At 40.4% G+C, this 17,828-nt stretch overlaps 1 protein-coding gene across 1 annotated transcript; it reads right to left on the reverse strand.

The window, feature by feature from the left end:
* Window positions 1-254: 254 nt before the first annotated feature.
* On the reverse strand, window positions 255-16,339 carry ltn1 (listerin E3 ubiquitin protein ligase 1). Its single transcript, XM_007556038.2, is given in 32 exon segments — window positions 255-953; window positions 1,041-1,208; window positions 1,328-1,522; window positions 3,070-3,290; window positions 3,717-3,882; window positions 3,975-4,161; window positions 4,279-4,356; window positions 5,906-6,143; window positions 6,234-6,447; window positions 7,207-7,351; window positions 7,550-7,685; window positions 7,768-7,895; window positions 8,009-8,122; window positions 8,214-8,370; window positions 8,457-8,667; window positions 9,390-9,540; window positions 9,634-9,787; window positions 9,920-10,159; window positions 10,251-10,440; window positions 10,528-10,569; window positions 10,663-10,872; window positions 11,078-11,389; window positions 11,479-11,736; window positions 11,829-11,976; window positions 12,076-12,266; window positions 13,597-13,770; window positions 13,905-14,085; window positions 14,205-14,257; window positions 14,898-15,128; window positions 15,513-15,611; window positions 15,790-15,996; window positions 16,187-16,339. Coding segments are annotated over 32 exon segments (5,304 nt in total). The 5' UTR covers window positions 16,229-16,339; the 3' UTR covers window positions 255-890.
* Window positions 16,340-17,828: the final 1,489 nt, after the last annotated feature.

Below are 17,828 nucleotides of genomic sequence, written 5' to 3' on the forward strand. Positions count from 1 at the left end.
CCAGCCCAGTCAAATCATGATTAAATCAGGCAGTGTGGGCAGGTAAAAAGTCCTGCTGAAAAATGAAAACAGTTTCTTTACTAAAGCTCTTCAGCAGAGGAAAGCATGAAATGTTCTAATATCTCTAAGGCTTCTGTTAAAAAAAAAAAAAGAAAAGCAATTGAGAGAAAAACAGTTTGATGTCAAAAATTGGTGGAGACGATCCAATACATTGAAACGTACGAGGTGTATTTGGGAAGAATCAGGACATTTTATCCAATATAATTCAGGATGTTTTATTCAAATTACTTTTCAACATGTACAGTTGGATGTAGGCACAGGGTAAGACACACAGGCCCCAACATTTGTGTGCATTTGGATATTTTATCCTGTTTCCTGCTTCTGACAGATAAAATGTCCCTCATCAGATAGTCGCTTTGCACTCCTAAATATTAGGAAATTTTTCATCAAAAACTGACTTGGATCTACCGTTGCTTCAACCAGCTTTTCACACTTCGAGCTCTTTTTTCATATTTCAAAACTCATTTTACTTCCTGTGATAAATCAAATCAGTTTAATAACAATGTTTTCTGCATGCATGTGGGGGACTCAAAGAACAAACCGATGCATAACGGGAAAGATAAAAACAATCACATGAGGGCATTGGTCTTTCACATAAGCAATACAGGAAAAGCATTGCTATATACAGACATGTCCGAGTACGGACATAGGGGAGGTTCAAATGTGAATAGCTCTAGAGTTTCCACAATTTCTCCAGATTGTTTTTAATTACTCGAGTAATCCAAGAAATTATACAGCATTTTGGAAAAATTTTGTGATAACATTCTGTATGCAAGCGTCCAGTCGTCCAGACAGAGTCGTCTTCTTTCATCCAAAGCAGACACAGAGGACTAAAAGAAGGTTTCTCTGCAGAGCGGGCAGGTGGACTTGTTGCTGGAAGTGAACCACTTGTACTGTGGAAGAAGAGAAAAAGGCAATATCAATGCAGGCTGCCACTGGTTGCTTAGAGCACATTAATACTTCAATATCACATGTCTCACCAGACAAGCAGAATGGAACTTCTTCTTGCAGGTACGACAAGCTTTCTTTGGCAGGGAGTAGTTGGAGCCGTGAATAACAGAGAAACAGATCATGCAGTCCTCGATGCCCTCGAAGCGCTTATCGACGTTGTTCTTCCACAGAGCCAGGCCCTCCATTATGCTGCCGTTCTGACCGTACAAACAATGTTGTTTTTTACCCTACTAATCCCAGCAAATAAAAATACTCGGCACTTTAAAAACACCTGAGTCTTAAGTGCCTTAAAAGAGTGTATTGATTGTTTTTCTACCTGATGTGTGAGGTAGGTGCTGAGCTGCAGCATCCAGTTCCTCCACTGCTGCACGGCGACGCCCACACGTCTCCCACTCTCCACAGTGATGGAGCCCAGAGGGTAGTTCTGCGGCAGCTGAATCACCAACTCGATGTAGATATCATCCACAGAGTACGTGGCAATCACCTCTCGCGCTGCTGAGCGGGCTTTAACCTGAGGAGACGTGATTAAAAAATATATTTATATATAGTCTTAATACCATAGGGGGGTCCTCCAGTCAGATAATCAAGCAGCGGATATACAATTAAACACCCAGATCACACTTAATGGACTGACACAAATGAGAGTTCATTAAATTTAACAGAACAGTATAATGTTGCACCTTCATTAAAGTGCAATGATGCATCACAAAATGTAGTTAATGATTCAACATCACACCTACTGGCAATCAAAAGATGGAAATATTTAACAAGTTTCTTCTAAAAAAAAAAAAAAAAAAAACAACAAAAAAAAATAAAACTGTTTAGAGTGAAAAAGAACCAAGAAATGAAAGGTGATGGGAATCAGTTATTTTTATTTTGACTAGTGTATGGAAATATTGAAATCCTATCTTTTTTTATTCTGTGAATGCACCACCCTAAGGACCACCAAGACAAGCCAACATCACAAATCTGATGCGGATAATGTAATTTGGTGATGCAACTCAAACTTAGCCATAATGAAGCACTGGGAAGCTGGAAGCCTTTTGTACAGCATGTCAGCTGCTCATTTAAGTTGCAGAAGAGGACAAGAGTCAAAGACCGTCGGCGGATCACAAAAAGGCTGAAAAAGCCAGTAAATGATGCTAAAATCCTGTTAAACATGTCAACTCTATAATGGTTGTTTTCATGGATCACTCACATTCAGTATGAATAATTATTAAAGTTTATGGCAGGCTTTTCATAGAGAGACTAGGAAGTCTAGACGACAAGTCTGGATGAAAATATTTTCAATGCTGTTCATGTTTTTTTGCCCTTAGCAAACTGTATTGTCTAAAATCTGTCTCAGCAGATTCTAACTTATAAAATTAAGAGATCAGAAATTGGCTATAAAATTCTAATGGGTGCACAGTGTAAATTGTTTTCTCTTTTCTTTAACCCTTTGGGATCTGTGTTCCCACTGGTGTAATTACACCATGTAACGTTTTCAAAGGTCCGTAGCACAAAACACTTTTAAAAAGTGTAGATTTTAAACTAAACCTAATTTTGGTTTGATGTTCATACATCATGTAAAGATAGTGATCTGATAGTAAGTTAACATTTATCCAAAATGTATAAGCTTAACGGGTCGATATTCAGCCTTTTGTTTGCTCCTCTACCTTGAAAAGTAAACTTCAAACTTATGATAAATATGTTTTTGACGCAGTATATGAAATGTTAAACCAAAACCAAACAAAAGGGCTTCTAAGCTTCCCAAAGACTTTCACATAAGAAAATGCAAAAGCCTGCACCAGAAACTACAAAGTATATTCTATATCAAGAGAACCTAGGTGACAAATCAAGAAATCTATTTCTGTTAAACATGTACATATAGAAACAGCTTAAATATACCGCTTTCCATTATGACATGAGTGATTAGCTTACATCTATTAAACTTGACATTTTAAAACGACTTAAGTCTAGAAAATTACTTTCACAGCAGGAGCAAATTAGGAGTTTAACAAATGCTTTCTGAAGGCTGTCTTGTTCAGTGTGCAGAGTGCATTTAGCCTGCCAACTTACAGTCATGCTGTCAAACATCTGAGTGCTGTCGTGGACCGAGGAGATCTCCTGGGCCGACAGAACAGGACTGACGTATTTACTGGTGAACTTCTCCACGGCAGAGCTCACTCTCTTCTCCTGGCTGTTCCACCACAGACGCACCATGGCAGGCAGGTCCTGCACTGTGCTGTAATACACACTGCAGGCCAGGTGGGGGAGCTCCCACTCGACACCAACATTCTCTGCAGTCAATTCACAGCACAGAAAAAAATGAAGAACTCAGACAGACCCGTTTAAGCTTTTTTTATTATTATTTACAGACTCAACCGTTAACATATATGATTGGGCTGAACACACCTGCATGCCACGTGTTAAAAATATTTAGACGTTAAAACTTTGAAAAACGTGAATTTTTCCTTCCACTTAACTATCCTATACTTTGTATTGCTCTATCACATAAAATCCCAATAAATACACTGAAACTTGTAACTTGGTGTGAAAAGTGGTGCAAACGCATTTACACAGCATCAGATCTTATTTAATTTGATTTACACATAGTTACACTTAGCAGGATTTTCTGAATGTATGGATGCAGTTTGTTAAAATGTGCAACTATTCAAAGGATAGGAATAGCTTTGCAAAATACTAAAAGTTTCAAAGTGACTTACTGTCAACTGTGAGAAGCAGACTCTCTGTGAAGAAAGTTTTACTCTCCTTTGTCTCCGTCCCCTGGCCCGGGCAAGTCGGGTTCTCAGGCATCAGTTTGAAGAGATGGAGCAGCAGCTTGTTAAGAGAGCAGCTTCTCTTCAGATACTGAGCATAATGGGCACGCAGCTACATTAAAAAAAAGTGTGACAGTACATCAAAATCAGCTTCTTTAGTCTTTATAAACCCACATTTGCAGTAGAAATTAGACAGAGACTCACATGGGAGGGGGAGGATTTGAAAAAAGTAAGGAGTAGTTTCCATGCAAGAAGGTAAGCCAGTATGCAGGAGTATTCCACGCTGAGAGGCTGGACCACTGCGAACTCTCCCACCTGAAGCGCTGCCAGAATGCTGTCGCACAACTCTTCACAGGCCGACAGAATGGCCATGAGCGCAGCTGGAGGAGATCTGAGATCAAACACACCACAACTTGAACAAATATATACGTTTGTTTCATTTTATTCATTTCTTTCTTTTCAATTATGCATTGTGATGAGGCAACAGAATTTCTCCACTTTCACTTACAGACATGGCTCATCTCTGTCGTCATCAGACTTATTGTTATCGCCTTCGCCATCACATTCAGGCAGCTGTGGCATCACCCTTCATCGACAAAAAGAAGCTTTTCTTTAACATTGTGTGCAAAACATCAGCTAACCTGACAGACAGAACAGATCTACAGTGTTGAGCAAATTCAACATCAGTGTTGTGGTCAAGACCACCTAACCCAAGACCAAGACAAGACCAAGACCAGAGTGTATCGAGACAAACAAAGAGCAATGTGCATGCTCTGTGTGCTCTTTCATTCTTGTGTTTTATTTATTTGTTAATTAAAAAAATATCAATATACATAATTAAATAAAATAATGACAGCTACTGCAGTGTACGCAGAGCATTACAAGAACACAGAATGGTGTTCTGCCAGGTCAGCATACGCTGTCATATCGTCATATGCTTAGCCAGGCCTCATGGCTATATCTGTCAGACACGTCATTACCTTATGATTTTATTTAATCAGCAACATAAAATCATAACATATGGTCATACACTTTGTTATTAACAGTTATATGGCATCCTGACTTAACAGTTAAGTAGGATAATGAGTTTTACACGACCGTGTGTTGTAGTTGACTGCAGCTGCAGCCAGACCCTGCTTTAAATACACTTTGAAACCATGACAACGCATGTATATCTATCATTGAAAACTATTTAATGACTTATTTTTGTCATAACTTGTTGTATATGGTGAACTGACAACTTCTCTGATGGTCGGACTTCTTAATGCGCAGGTATGGTACTCACTGCATGTACGTTATTCTGACAGTGTATGGTAATCTGATAGAACAACGGCTCTCAGTGGCACTCCAGTCTTATCTTCTAAGTAAAGAGCTGTTCAGAAAAATCAGATTGTTCCTGAATGTCACGCCACTATATTGCAGACATTTGGACACAGTGTTGTCCCATATATGCGCCAAATCAGTCAAGACCTCCGCACAATGATTCAGCGCAGTGAGTGACAACTTTTTTTCATCACAAATAATGTGTCTCTGTACAGCTAGCTTTGCTAACATCACGTCAACGGAGCTTACCTTTCTTTGAGCTTCTTTTCTAAGTGACGAAAAAAGTTAGACTAGACCCCACCGTCTGTGAAAGTGAAGCGCTGCTGAGTTAGCTGTGGCCATCGGATTTCTTATGATTTATGCAGCGCTATTCTATTACTGACGATTAGACAGACATCTTCTGCCGCTGAGAGGAAACCACTGCGCATGTCTCAGAGCGCCGCGTGCGAGTGAAAGATGGGGAGGGGGAAGTAACAGAAACACGTAATTGCTTGGATTTTAATCGGTGTGTTTTGCATCCAGTGAAAACAAAGATGTTAACAAATAAACTGGACAGTATGCTGTACGCTTAGTGATATTTTCACATTTGGGGTCTTGACCGGTCTTGAAATAAAATGCCGAGTCCTCAGCGCCTGAGACCGAGACAAGACCGAGACCAAATGCGGTCGAGTCCGAGACCATCAATAAATGGTCTCGAGACCAAGACCGATCTCGAGAACTATAACACTGCTCAACACTATAGATCAGACTTACTTCAAGTGTTTTTCTGACAGAATCAAGCAATTCTCACAACAAGAAAGAAAAACGCTTACTTCTCCAGCATGTGGTGAACAGTTATCTGCAAAGGCCTGGCTTTGAACAGCAGCAGGGGACACAGAGTGTTCAGCAGGGTCTGCAGAGGCTCTGGCAGGTTGGTCTTTTGGTCTGCTATAAATCATGGCGTCAAGGAGTTTTGGTTTAGTTGCTGGACTGGAATGTAAGTCAGAGCCAAACCAAGCGACTGGAGAACAGCCATGGGGAACACAGGGTCATCCGGTTCAGGAAAAGCCTCTGATTCAACCAGAAATAATAAGTGAATAAAGATGTTAAAATTAGGACAATTAGTACAATTACTTGCCAACATAAAGGTAACACACGTACCAGTGATTCTCACTGGCAGGGGCAACAGGAGGTTGTAGATTCCCTCTATGAAGAAATCTTTCCATTCGCCAGCCAGCTCTGATGGCAGCTTCTCCAGGACGTCGGAGGACGGCGACGCGAAGAACTGGTTCAGCGTCACGATCAATGCAGAGTTCTCGCACACAAATAGCTGTGCCCAAGGGTTCCACAGACAGCTCACATTCTCACTGGCAGTCTGGGTTTGGATAAAGTTAAAAACTGAGTTATGTTAGAGAAAACAGCAGCTCTGCTCAGAGAACCTGATGACAGAAGAAGTACTATTTATGAGCTCCACAAATCTGGTCTACAAGAGCGGCAAGATCAAGCATTTGTTAAAGGGAAGACACAAACCATTCATGGAGAAGAAGGTAGTTTAGTCAGATTACAGTCAAATTTAACTCTTTACTAAAGTATGTAAGGCAACTAACAGCCTACAGTGATACATGGTGGTGGCAGCATCAGGTTGTGGGCTTGCTTTTATTCACTAAGGACGAGAAAGTTGGTCATAACTGATGGGAAACTGGAAGGAGTTTCAAACTGAGCAATACTGGGAAGAATCTGTTTGTAGAGCAGAGTCGCATCTTCCAGCACGACAGAAACTTCAAACACAGCCAGAGCTCAAATGAAATCATCTGTGGCAAACTTTGAAAATTACTGTTCCACAAACGCTCTTTGTCTGATCTCACTAAGATTTAAATGTTTAACAAAGAACAACAAATCAAATTTTCAGTCTATAGATGTAAATACATCAAGAAAGTTGGGTTTACAAAGTATAAATTCAGGGGCGGCCAAGGAAAATCCACACAAGCTTTTTTCAGTTCCTGTGTTTTTCTGCTTCACATTTTTGCACTGCTTTGTATCGGCCTATTAGTGAAGTAAAATACATAGAAATGTGTGGTTGTGATGTGATAGAATGTGGAGTGAATAGTTTTGTGAGGCAGAATCTTTGTCTCACCTCCAACCAGGCCAACATGGAGCAGAGAAGAAAGTCCCACTGGCTTCCCCCAAGAACGGCTGGACAGTGAGTCACCAGCCAACACAAGAATCTAATCATCTCCACGTTAAGGTTCAGCTGCTCAGATGTCGTTTCGGACAAGTCACTGAAATACACAGATGTGGCTAATTTAACAGCAGGAGAGGAACTGATCTGTAACAACGTCAGTCGACACATCAGCGTTTTCTATGGTCCTGAACGCATAAAGTGTCTAATCTACAGATTAACTTTGTTTTTTAAAGACATGCTGCAAATCTTGCACATCACAGCAGTATCTGCTAGTATAAAAAGTTGTTTCAGTTACCAGCTAAAGAGAAACCAGTCCTCCCTGCTGTTCCTCCATTCCATCAGAGTGGCAAGGACAGCCTGAATGATCTCCTCTTCAACCGGCGTGTTGGCGTTCAGGCAGCACAGCAGCACTGCCAGACTGCCATAAACATCTGCAACACACAGCCAACAATTACTACTTGCATATATAAATATATAAGATATAGATTCCTGTATAGTGCTATGGTGTCTCACGTTCATCCTCTTGCCAGTTGATTATTCCAGCAGTAGCCAAAGCAATCAGAGTTTCTCTGTCTTCTTTAGCCATAAGTGGGCAGAGCACCTGCAGCGTGCTCAGTTTGCTCAGATTCACTGGGAAAAGACTGATTAGATAAACATATTTAGTATAAAACAAAACAAGAGCTACAATTTCACAGCTAAGAATGTTCAGAAAAAAAAAAACTGAAAATCAAATACTTTCTTATAAATTACTGACCTGTCTGCACTATCATAAAGTCTTTTTAGAGCTCCACTGCAAGTGGCTGCCAAGTCGTTGGTGTGAATGTAGTTTTCTAGAGTCAGAGACCACAGACCTCCATCTGTCACGGACCTTATGGTCAGAAAAGGAGAAGAATTTAATCAGAGGATAATATTCAAAATTACTTCTAGAAAAATTAAAGAAAGCCTGAGGTGAATCTGACCTTGAGTAGAGGGTCTCTAGCAGAGATTTCATTGGGACTTTGCTGTGGAGTCCATCTGATAGTCCCCATTCAGCCAGCAGGTTGTGATAAGCAGATGCTACTGGGGGCCGGAAATCGAGCTCCTTACACCACTGCAGCGCGTACAACACTTCTGAAACTGTTGAATAGGAACAAACTTATGAAAGCATCAAAAACTGGTAGAAGAAAACGATTTTGTTCTTAACAGAGAGTCCTGTTTTCTACCTGTGCCTGTAAGGTTTGGGAGGAATGAAGAACACGGCGCCTCCTTTTGGCCAGAAGCTAGAACTGCAGCAGTCTGGGCCACAATTCCCAAGACGGCACAGACACAGAGGTGAGCAGGCAGCCTGTTTGAGTCTCTGAACTTCCACATGTCCTTAGAGGGTTTTTCACAAACTCCTCTGTGACGGTTGGACAGCAAAGGAGATTTGACCCACTGAAGACAACAAGTGAAAAAAAAAAAATGGAGGTACCACATGAATGCTAAATGTTTTCTTTGTGCAGTGCCTTGCAAAGTATTCCTACCCCTCAAATGTTTGTTATTTTGTCACTCGAGGAGGACAAACGTCAATTCATTTTATGGGAATATTATCCAAGACCAGCACAAATTAGTAAATACATTTGAAATGGATGAAAAATTACAGTTTCCAATATTTTTACTAAATTCTAAATATGGTGAAATGCTTATGTATCAAAACCCTTTTAATCCTACTGGCCTAAAATAAATCTAGTGCAACCAATAATCTTTAGAGGTAACCTGACCTATAACACCTTGGTGTAATTTAATCTCGGTGTGAATGCAGCTGTTCTTTGAACTGATCAGTCTGTTTAACGTTACTCAACAACAGATTAAGTAACGTACCAGACAGGTCAGGGGCAGAAAGTTTGGAAGAAGGTTAAGGCTTCAGTTAGGCTATAAAACGAAAACATTTGATAGAAAACTGCTCAATCCATCATCTCAAAATGGAAAGAGTAAATCACAAAGATTCCTAAATCTGCCACATAAAATTTCAACAAAATACAATGAAAAGTAAAATTTCTTGGTGTAATGTAGCAGTATGTGAAAAAGTTCATGAGTAGGATTATTTTTGCAAGGCCTCTGTAATCACTATGCAGATGTTCTTGAATTTTTCCATAGTCAGGTGTGGACTTGCTGACCTGAGGGGACAGGGCGTGTCTGATTCTGGTCCACTCCGTCTGGCTCGGTGTCAGAAGAGCAAAGAATTGGCTGAGGACGGAGGATGCTTGGTCGCCAACGGAGACGATTGTTTCCACTAAGCTTTGGACAGCTCCGACTAAAACCTGCAAGCTAAAACAAAACAAATAATAATAATAATAATAATAATTCAAGATAACGCAAAAGACCAATTGAAAAAAATAAGATGCACGTACAAATATTTACCTTTTAATATCGAGACTGATGGTCAGAAGCTGCTTCATGACCCAGACGGCTGCACTGTGCAGGAAGCCGCCTTGGCGGACCTCGCATTCACAGTGTTGCACCAGTGTCCTGACTCCAGCTATGCACACTTTCTTCAGCTTATCCAACAGTGATTCTGAAAAGTAATGGCAACATGAATTTGCTTTTTCTTTCTCTCGCAGCTTAATTAGACATTTTTGTGCAACGTGTGTGTGTGTGTGTGTGTGTGTGTGTGTGTGTGTGTGTGTGTGTGTGTGTGTGGACCCACCAGACAGCTGAGTGTGTCTTTGATCTTGCGCAGCCAGCTGGAAGACGGTCAGCAGGAGCTCCTCAGCAGAGAGGAGCAGCAGGCAATCCTGCACGGAGCAGAAGAAAGAGGAAGCCACGTCGCAGATGAAGGAGATGAGCGGCTCCATGTTGCCCGCGTCCGACAGACTCTTGGTCTCGGACAGAGTAGTGTGGAGCTTCTCCAACATTTTCTCCATGTACACCTCCCCAATTAAAGACTCTAAACACATCAGAATGTAAGACGGATCATCTGTTTTGTCAAGCACAGAGAAACTCTTTGTAGTATTTCTGCACAGTTTCTCTAGAGTTACCATTGTTGTTGTTCTGAGAGAGAACGAGGCTGATAAGCGTCCAGCTGCTGTTGCTTGTGGGGGTTTTGGGAGCAGACGAGTTGTGCTCCATCCTGCAGAGCTCTTCAGTCAGACCCAGGAGCTGCTCGCCCAGAACCGAACCTTTCAGCCAGTTCCTGCAGCTTGCCCGAGTCTTGGGATCTTTACATGCCTTTAAAAGTTAGAAAACAGAGTCAAGAAGTCTCTTCTAAACATAAACCACAAACTGGTTTAAGTCTCATGAAAACTGAATATTTACTCTCTGAATAATTTGCAGGATAATTCTCCACTCCAAACCCATCTAGAAAGAAGAGAAACGGACCATTAAAAACAAGGGGGGGGGGAAAAAAGGTAAAACTGCAGTTGGATATCAAACAAATGAGGATGAGGTTACCGTGGTGATGTGATTAAGAATATGTGTGGTCTCCTCCTGGCTGCAGCAGGACAGTGAGCTGAAAACCATCTCCACCAGGTGCTCGGTATCGCTGCGGCCCACCTCTGCCAGCCACATGACCACACGCCTCAGCAGAAACTGAACTGATGGATTTTTCTCCTCCGTCCATTTATCATCTCCAGGTTTAATTTCATCAAATTCAAGTAAGGTCTGAAACAAGTAAAAATGTAAGATAAAATCTATCCTAGTGTGAAGATAAAAATGCCACTTTAGGAGTTTTGGTTTGAACGCTTTTACAGACAAACAGTTGCACAGTATATAGCATTCGAAAAGTCATCGCACTATAAATTAATTTGCTTAACCAGATTTTGCAGCAGAGAAATCGCTGTCAAATGAAAATAGATCGTTGACTTACACTGAAAATCCTGGGCGTGTGGAAAGACTGCAGGAGAAGGGACAGAAAAACAAGATGTTTCTCTGAGTTTTTCTCATTCACATGCACGAGGCACAGCTGAGCCAGCTGGCACACGGCGTCTTCAAAATGCTGAGTCTGTAGGGACCCAAACGCCTTCTCCTGCACAGGCTCTGACACAGCCTGCGCAAACTTTTCGACTCCCTCTCCCTGAATGACTGATTTCTCATCCTCCTCTGTCTTCGTGAGACACATCCTGACAGATTTCTTCTTCTGGGTTTGTTTTTTCCTTATTCTCTCAGGATTGCGCATGACCTGGAGAGATTCGAGAGGGAAAACAACCAGCTCTTATTTCAGATATGTTTTGCTTGATACATTTCACTGAAGCACAAAAGCAAACTCACCTGCAGCAAAGTGGCTACGCCTTCCAAAGCCTGAAGATCAACGTCCTCGTCGTCGACAAAACACACACACAGGAGACAGAGTTCCTCCCAGAAGTCAGCTAAAAGTCTCTTGAAGACGTCCTTGTTGTCATTTTCCTCGCCTTCACCGTGTAATCCCGCCCTCTTCTCCCAGGAAATGAGCATTTCGGTGATCAGCAGGAAAAGAGGCCCATTCTGAAGGGAAGAATTTCTAATAGCCTTTTCTATCAAAGGTAGGAGCTGCAGAAATAGAGCAAAACACTGTTAAGAAACATCTGAGAGTCAGAAGATGAAAATAGTTGGGAAAATTTGGCATGACAGCCTGATCACACCTGCTGGGAAATGAGCATGCTCCTCATTTTCTCCTGAGGCTGCTCGTCCCCGGCGTTCTGCATTATGCTGTACCGCAAGCACTCAACGAAAGACGTCATTATGACCGCGCTCTCCGACGGGCTCATCACCGCACGCTCGCTGGACAGGCTGACCAACACAAAACACGCAGAAATACAGGAATTATGTTTGGAAAATGCACGTCGGATAACATTTCACATATAGAAACACAAACGTTACAAAAGTTACCCTTGCAGGAATGCGGTGTAAAAAGTGGTGTAGAAGTCCAAGTCAGGATTGGTGATTTGCTGCGGCAGTTTACTGAGGAGAGGCATGAGATTCGGATGCAGCCCTTTAGCCATGCCTCTACCTCCTTCTTTCAACAGAGCCCAGAGTTTAGGAAGAAAGCCTTTCTTGGCATTTACATGTGTCCAACAATCCTGAAACATTTAACAGAAGATTAAGAAATCACACTTAAGAAACTACAGATTTTAAAGAAAATGAGATGCTAAATATATCCGTGATTGAGTTGCGTTGAGAACCGCTTCAAGAAGAACTATTTGTTTTCTGTATTTATCAGGTTCTCACCTTTTTGAGGAGGAATTCTGACTCGCTTTTTTCTAATTGTTTTTTTGTTGTTTTTTTTCACATGACTCTTCAAGATTTCAGTCTTGATTTTGTTTTTTTCCCCCAACCTCCTCTGTTAAAGACCAGATGTCTTCAGGACTGTTTAATGACCCAGTTTGGGTCAAACTTTAGCCATCTCGAAATTCCCACTAGAATGTTTTGCAAGAACATTTCATAGTGGTCTCAATAGCCTCTTTGACCACAGTGTTGTTATACAGTCACAAACACAAGACCCTCTTTATGCTCCTTCTGGCTGTTCATAAATCAGCCAAAATTAAGCCAAAAATGTCCTGCATAGGAAGCATCTATCAAACATCTCCAAGTCTTTTGGGGGGGAAAAAAACATTTAACATGTTTTTGTGCCTCAAAATTTCTTTTACTCATTATCCTGGGATTTTTAACAGCCAATACTAGTTTAGTCCGGCCCCTATGGTTTCACTATTCAAACCATCTCTGCACAATTTAGTGCGATTCGTTAAATATATTTTAATGGCGAGACAAACCTGAAGTATTTAGCGAAAGGAGATAATGTCTGCATCAGGGCCATGTCTGGGATTTTTCAGGCTGCATATGAGCTGTCCAAAGCTCTACTTGTCTTCACTGAAGTCCAGTAGTTCCTTCAACTGCAGCTTTTTATTTGCCATTTTATTTGTAGACTAAAGAGACATTCTCCTGGCTTCCAAACAAGTCAGAAGCTAGTCAGTTTTTTCTAGTAGTATTGTCCTGAAATGTAGCATGTAACATAACAACTCAGTCCTGTAAACTTTGAGATGCAGTTTTTGGGTTTATTGCACAGCCTAATGGCAAGTACTAAAAAGTTTAGCAATACTCAAGTGATTTTCTCTCAGAAATATCCCTGCTTTGTTTCCTGGTATCAAAACAGGGAATAATATCTTTTCACCTGATCTACCAATAAACATCTAGAATTCTCTTTGATTTACCTACTGATTTCACTATTAAAACCAATTTTAGACAACATATAGACATATAAAGAACATGCAGGACAGGTTCACTGTCCTGCATGTTTTAGATGTTACTCTGCTCCAACAGAACTGATTCTGCTGGTCAGGACTATGGCAGCAGAGGAACCCCTACAACATGCAGGACAGTGGGCTCTGAGGAAGCAGGGTCGTTCAAACTCACAGGAATAGTGGACACAACATGAAGAACTGCCTCCCACACGTGAGGAAGCACAACAGGGTCTGTGTCATCGATACTGAGGAGAACAGCAGGGCAGAGTCGTGCTGCTTCGCTCTGAACCAGATCAGGTGTGAATTCACACAGAGCACACAGCATCTCAAAAAAGGCTCCTCTGACCTGTGGAGCAACACACGGGGTTACTGCAACTCAGTAATGACTGACAGGGAGTTGCTGTAGTAACAAGGGCTAACGAAGCACATGTTCTTGTTCGAATCTTCTCGCTTTTAATGTAAACGTCATTTAATGCACACCTGTGGCGTCTTGTGCTTGCTGTATTTCCAGAACTTTCCAGAGTTAGCCAGTAGACCTAATCTTTGCTGCAGTGCTGCCCTGTCATCCTGAAGCAGTAAGGAGAGTAGCCTCTTCACCCCCAACAGCGAGCTGGTCAGCATGCGAACATATTTGGTTTCTCTTTCCTCTTCTGACACACTTCTGTTGAACAAGAGAAATCAGTGCCTCAGTAAATCTTTTTCTCAAAAATATATCATTACTGCACACACACAGAAAAGGAACAGACAGAAGCTAAGATTAAGTAAAGGTTTTTAACATACTGTGAATCACTGAGAGTGTCTGCGGTTTCCTTTAATAGAACATCTTGAAGCACCTGCAACACAGTAATAAATTATATGTCTTACATACGTAGGACCTTTAGAAATTTCTTGTCACATCACAACCACAAACTTCAACGTTTTTATTTGGATTTTATGAGGGACCAATGCAAAGCAATGCATTTTCGGAAACAGGGAAAACAATGATGATATTGTTTTCAACATTTTTTACAAATAAATATATGGACAGGGTGACATGCATTTCATTTGTATTCAGCTCATTTTCCTGTCATAGCTTTCTAATAAAACTCCATGAAAGCAACTGCCTTCCGTAATGATTAATTAGTAAACTGCGACCACTGGTGTGAAATTTAATCAGTGTAAATGCTGAAGGATGCAGGCAAATACAGGAAAATCATGGAAATGTTGACCATTTCAACTGGTTAGGGGTAAATCTGAGTCATGTGTTAGAATGGTGTAGTCAAAGTTCAGCTCTAAATAAAATTCTGTGACAAGACAGAAAATATCCTCAAACTCTGTTATGCACATAAAACCAAAACAAAATATACTGATGTTTGCAGTTGCAAAAATTACATGAAAACCTTTAAGAGTAGGGATATTTCTGCAATGTACCACTTCTGCGTATTTTAGCACAAGAATCCACATTTCTGCAGAAAAGCCAACATTTCCACTCACAGTAAGGATCTCGTCCTTGCAGAAGCTGAGAGCTTCAGGTTGTTTAGCAGGTGAGAACGCAGCCTGAAAGGCCTGGCAGGCGGCAGAGGCTGCGGGCGTGTAAGTGTCACACTGCGATAGAATCCAGTGGCCCATCAAACTCTTCAGAAAGGGGGCCAGGCTGCGACGCACTTTTAGCACCAGCTGTTCAAAAGCTTGCTGAGTGGCCTCCCTGATACGGCGGTCATGGTCCTAACACATGAAATGAGAAACAAAGAAATACTTTAATGTATGATTGGAAAATTAGTTTAAAAATTAATTATTTCAACTATTAAAAACATTAGAGATCAAGACCAATATCTATTTTATTAAGGATTAAAATGACAATAAAATGTGCTGCTGTTACACTATTAGTTACATTTATGCATCACATCATGTCTCACATGCATCACAGTACACACTGTTAATTGCTGTGCGTGTAAATAAAAAATATAGTTATTTTGTTTTAAAGCTTAATGAGTAGGAAGACAAATGGCCAACTTTCATCACTGGCAGATTGGTTTATCAAATTAGATTATGTAAAGTGACTATGCTGAGTGGATAACTGTATGAATGTCAAGTGAATTAACAACTTACCACTGATATCTTGCAGTAAATTCTTGGCCAGTATGGCAGAACTCCCTTCACCTCTTCTGCATCCCGTTCCTGACACATGGCCCCAAAGTCCTGCACTGCCTGAGAAGAACAAGCTTATTAAACACACTCTCAACGATACGAGCTCGAAGGTGATGTTTTTATTCCTAATTTTTACAAAGAAAACAACATATTTCGCTTCAAGTTCACAAGAGCATCAAATATACATTATGTCTGATTCTGCAGATCAACATTCCGAACAGATCCAGATCAAGCTCACTTTCAGTCTGGTGACAACATCCCTCTTTGAGAGTTTCCTTAGCACTAGGCGGAAATCAGCATCCACCAGGTTGTCTATTTCCTCCGCTCCGTGGACAGCTGGGACATAACTCAGCTCAGAGGTGACCGTGGTGTCGAAGCCCACGAAGCCCGGGATGGCACCCCCTTCCCGGGCCAGAACCTCCGCAGCTCGGCCGCTGCTGGACGGCTGATTACAGGAAACAATACGTGATTTCACACAACAATGGAGGTAATAAAAATACGCCTGATGGTCAGTTTATGGTCGTCAAACAGTTTAAACATGCGTCGTTTTAGCTGAAACCACGAAGTTTGTATTAGCTCGTGTTAGCTCACTTTGTACCATCAACGCTGTTTCACAGATATTGGTGGTTGCTTACCCGAACATTTCCTTTTGTTCGTTGTTTGTTCTTTCCCCCCATGATGATCTTCCTACATCTGAACTCTATAACTTATACAAATGTGTTCTTACTAGCTATCACATAGGACCTCAACTCGGAAGTGACCAATACCATCTCAGTCCTACGTCACTATAGACCTTAACATATTTAAAGCAACAAGTTGAGAAAATAGTTCCTCTCCTCGCTTTCTGTATGAAACAAACTATGGTCAAATAATTAATGATAACCAGGCATGCTGTAAATACTGAATTCCGCACCGAAATAATTAACTTAATGGAATTTTGTTGAGTTGTTTTATTTCTTAAAATTTTAAATTCCGATTTTCCCGAACGCAGCAAACGAAACAAAACCACGTGACTATGATTTCCTTTCTTTTTTTTTTCAAAATAAAGCAACATCCGGAAAAGAAATTGAGAGAAAGAGCTCAAAGATGACAAGTCAAAGATTTGCAAAAGAGCCCTAAGATGAAGTTTCTATCAAGCTAACAATTAGAAGTAATGATAAAACTGGTACCAGTTTCATAGATAGCAAGTGTTCTGACCTAAATAATTATTCAAATTATAATTTTCACATGTACTCAACTTATTTTCTGGGTTACTTCTGAGTCAATAAAATTTTTAATACAACTAAATTATAACCAAAGAGCAATTTTCAAAACTATACTGAACTGTACTTATTACATCACACTGCAGTCCAATTTCTGTATAATTGAAATCTACTGAATATTTTAACCTAACAATTAATGGAAACCACACACTGATGTGAAAACAAAATGATGTAAACACTGCGTTTATAATCTACACAAACATAATCAGTACAAAAAAACAAACAAACGAGTCCTGAATTTGGATTAAGAATCATTTTAATATAAACCCTCTTTAGATGAATAAATTCCTAAAACATACAATGTAACTATCAACAGTATATTTACTTAAAATGTCACACTTCATAAAATCTCACCTTTAATGTGTGTGTGTGTGTGTATATGTATACTTCCTAAGCACTTGTCATATTTATGGATTTCAGTACAGAGGTCAGGTGCACCTCAAGCGGAGCTGCATTCAAGTGATTGCATAATTTAACGTAAACAAACTGGCATTTCAAATAACTTCCATAAATATGTGTGCAAGATTTCACAAACTACATTGTCTATATAACCCTCCATTGAAAGAAAATTTTTAAAAAGCACAAAAGTTTCTAAGTTTTATGATGACAATCTCTTTTAAAGTGAGCTTGTTTTTCACTCTTCGAGGAACAAAATCATTTAAGCATCTGTGTCGCTGTTCAAAAAGAAAAGAAAACTGTATTGTGCTCTGTGATATTTTTCAATTTCCCCAAATTCTTGTTTGTGGCATTCAGTTGTTCGGTGAAGGTAGTTTGAACAAAAATCTACATTAAAAATTTAATTCAGCATTGGATTTGTGCAAAAATGATTATGCCAGTAACAAATAACATTTTGAAAATGCCTTTCATCACAATTTGAAATATGAATTATATCTAAGTCTAATCAAATGTTGATCCTTTAACCATGAAAAAACTGCACAATTGTAGGCAGGTGATCAGCAAAATTCAGAGACTCCTTACAATATACTTAAAACCCACCTCCTACCATTTCTATGCT

This window comes from Poecilia formosa, unplaced genomic scaffold (genome assembly GCF_000485575.1).
Source record: "Poecilia formosa unplaced genomic scaffold, Poecilia_formosa-5.1.2 Scaffold3, whole genome shotgun sequence".
Lineage (NCBI taxonomy): Eukaryota > Metazoa > Chordata > Actinopteri > Cyprinodontiformes > Poeciliidae > Poecilia > Poecilia formosa.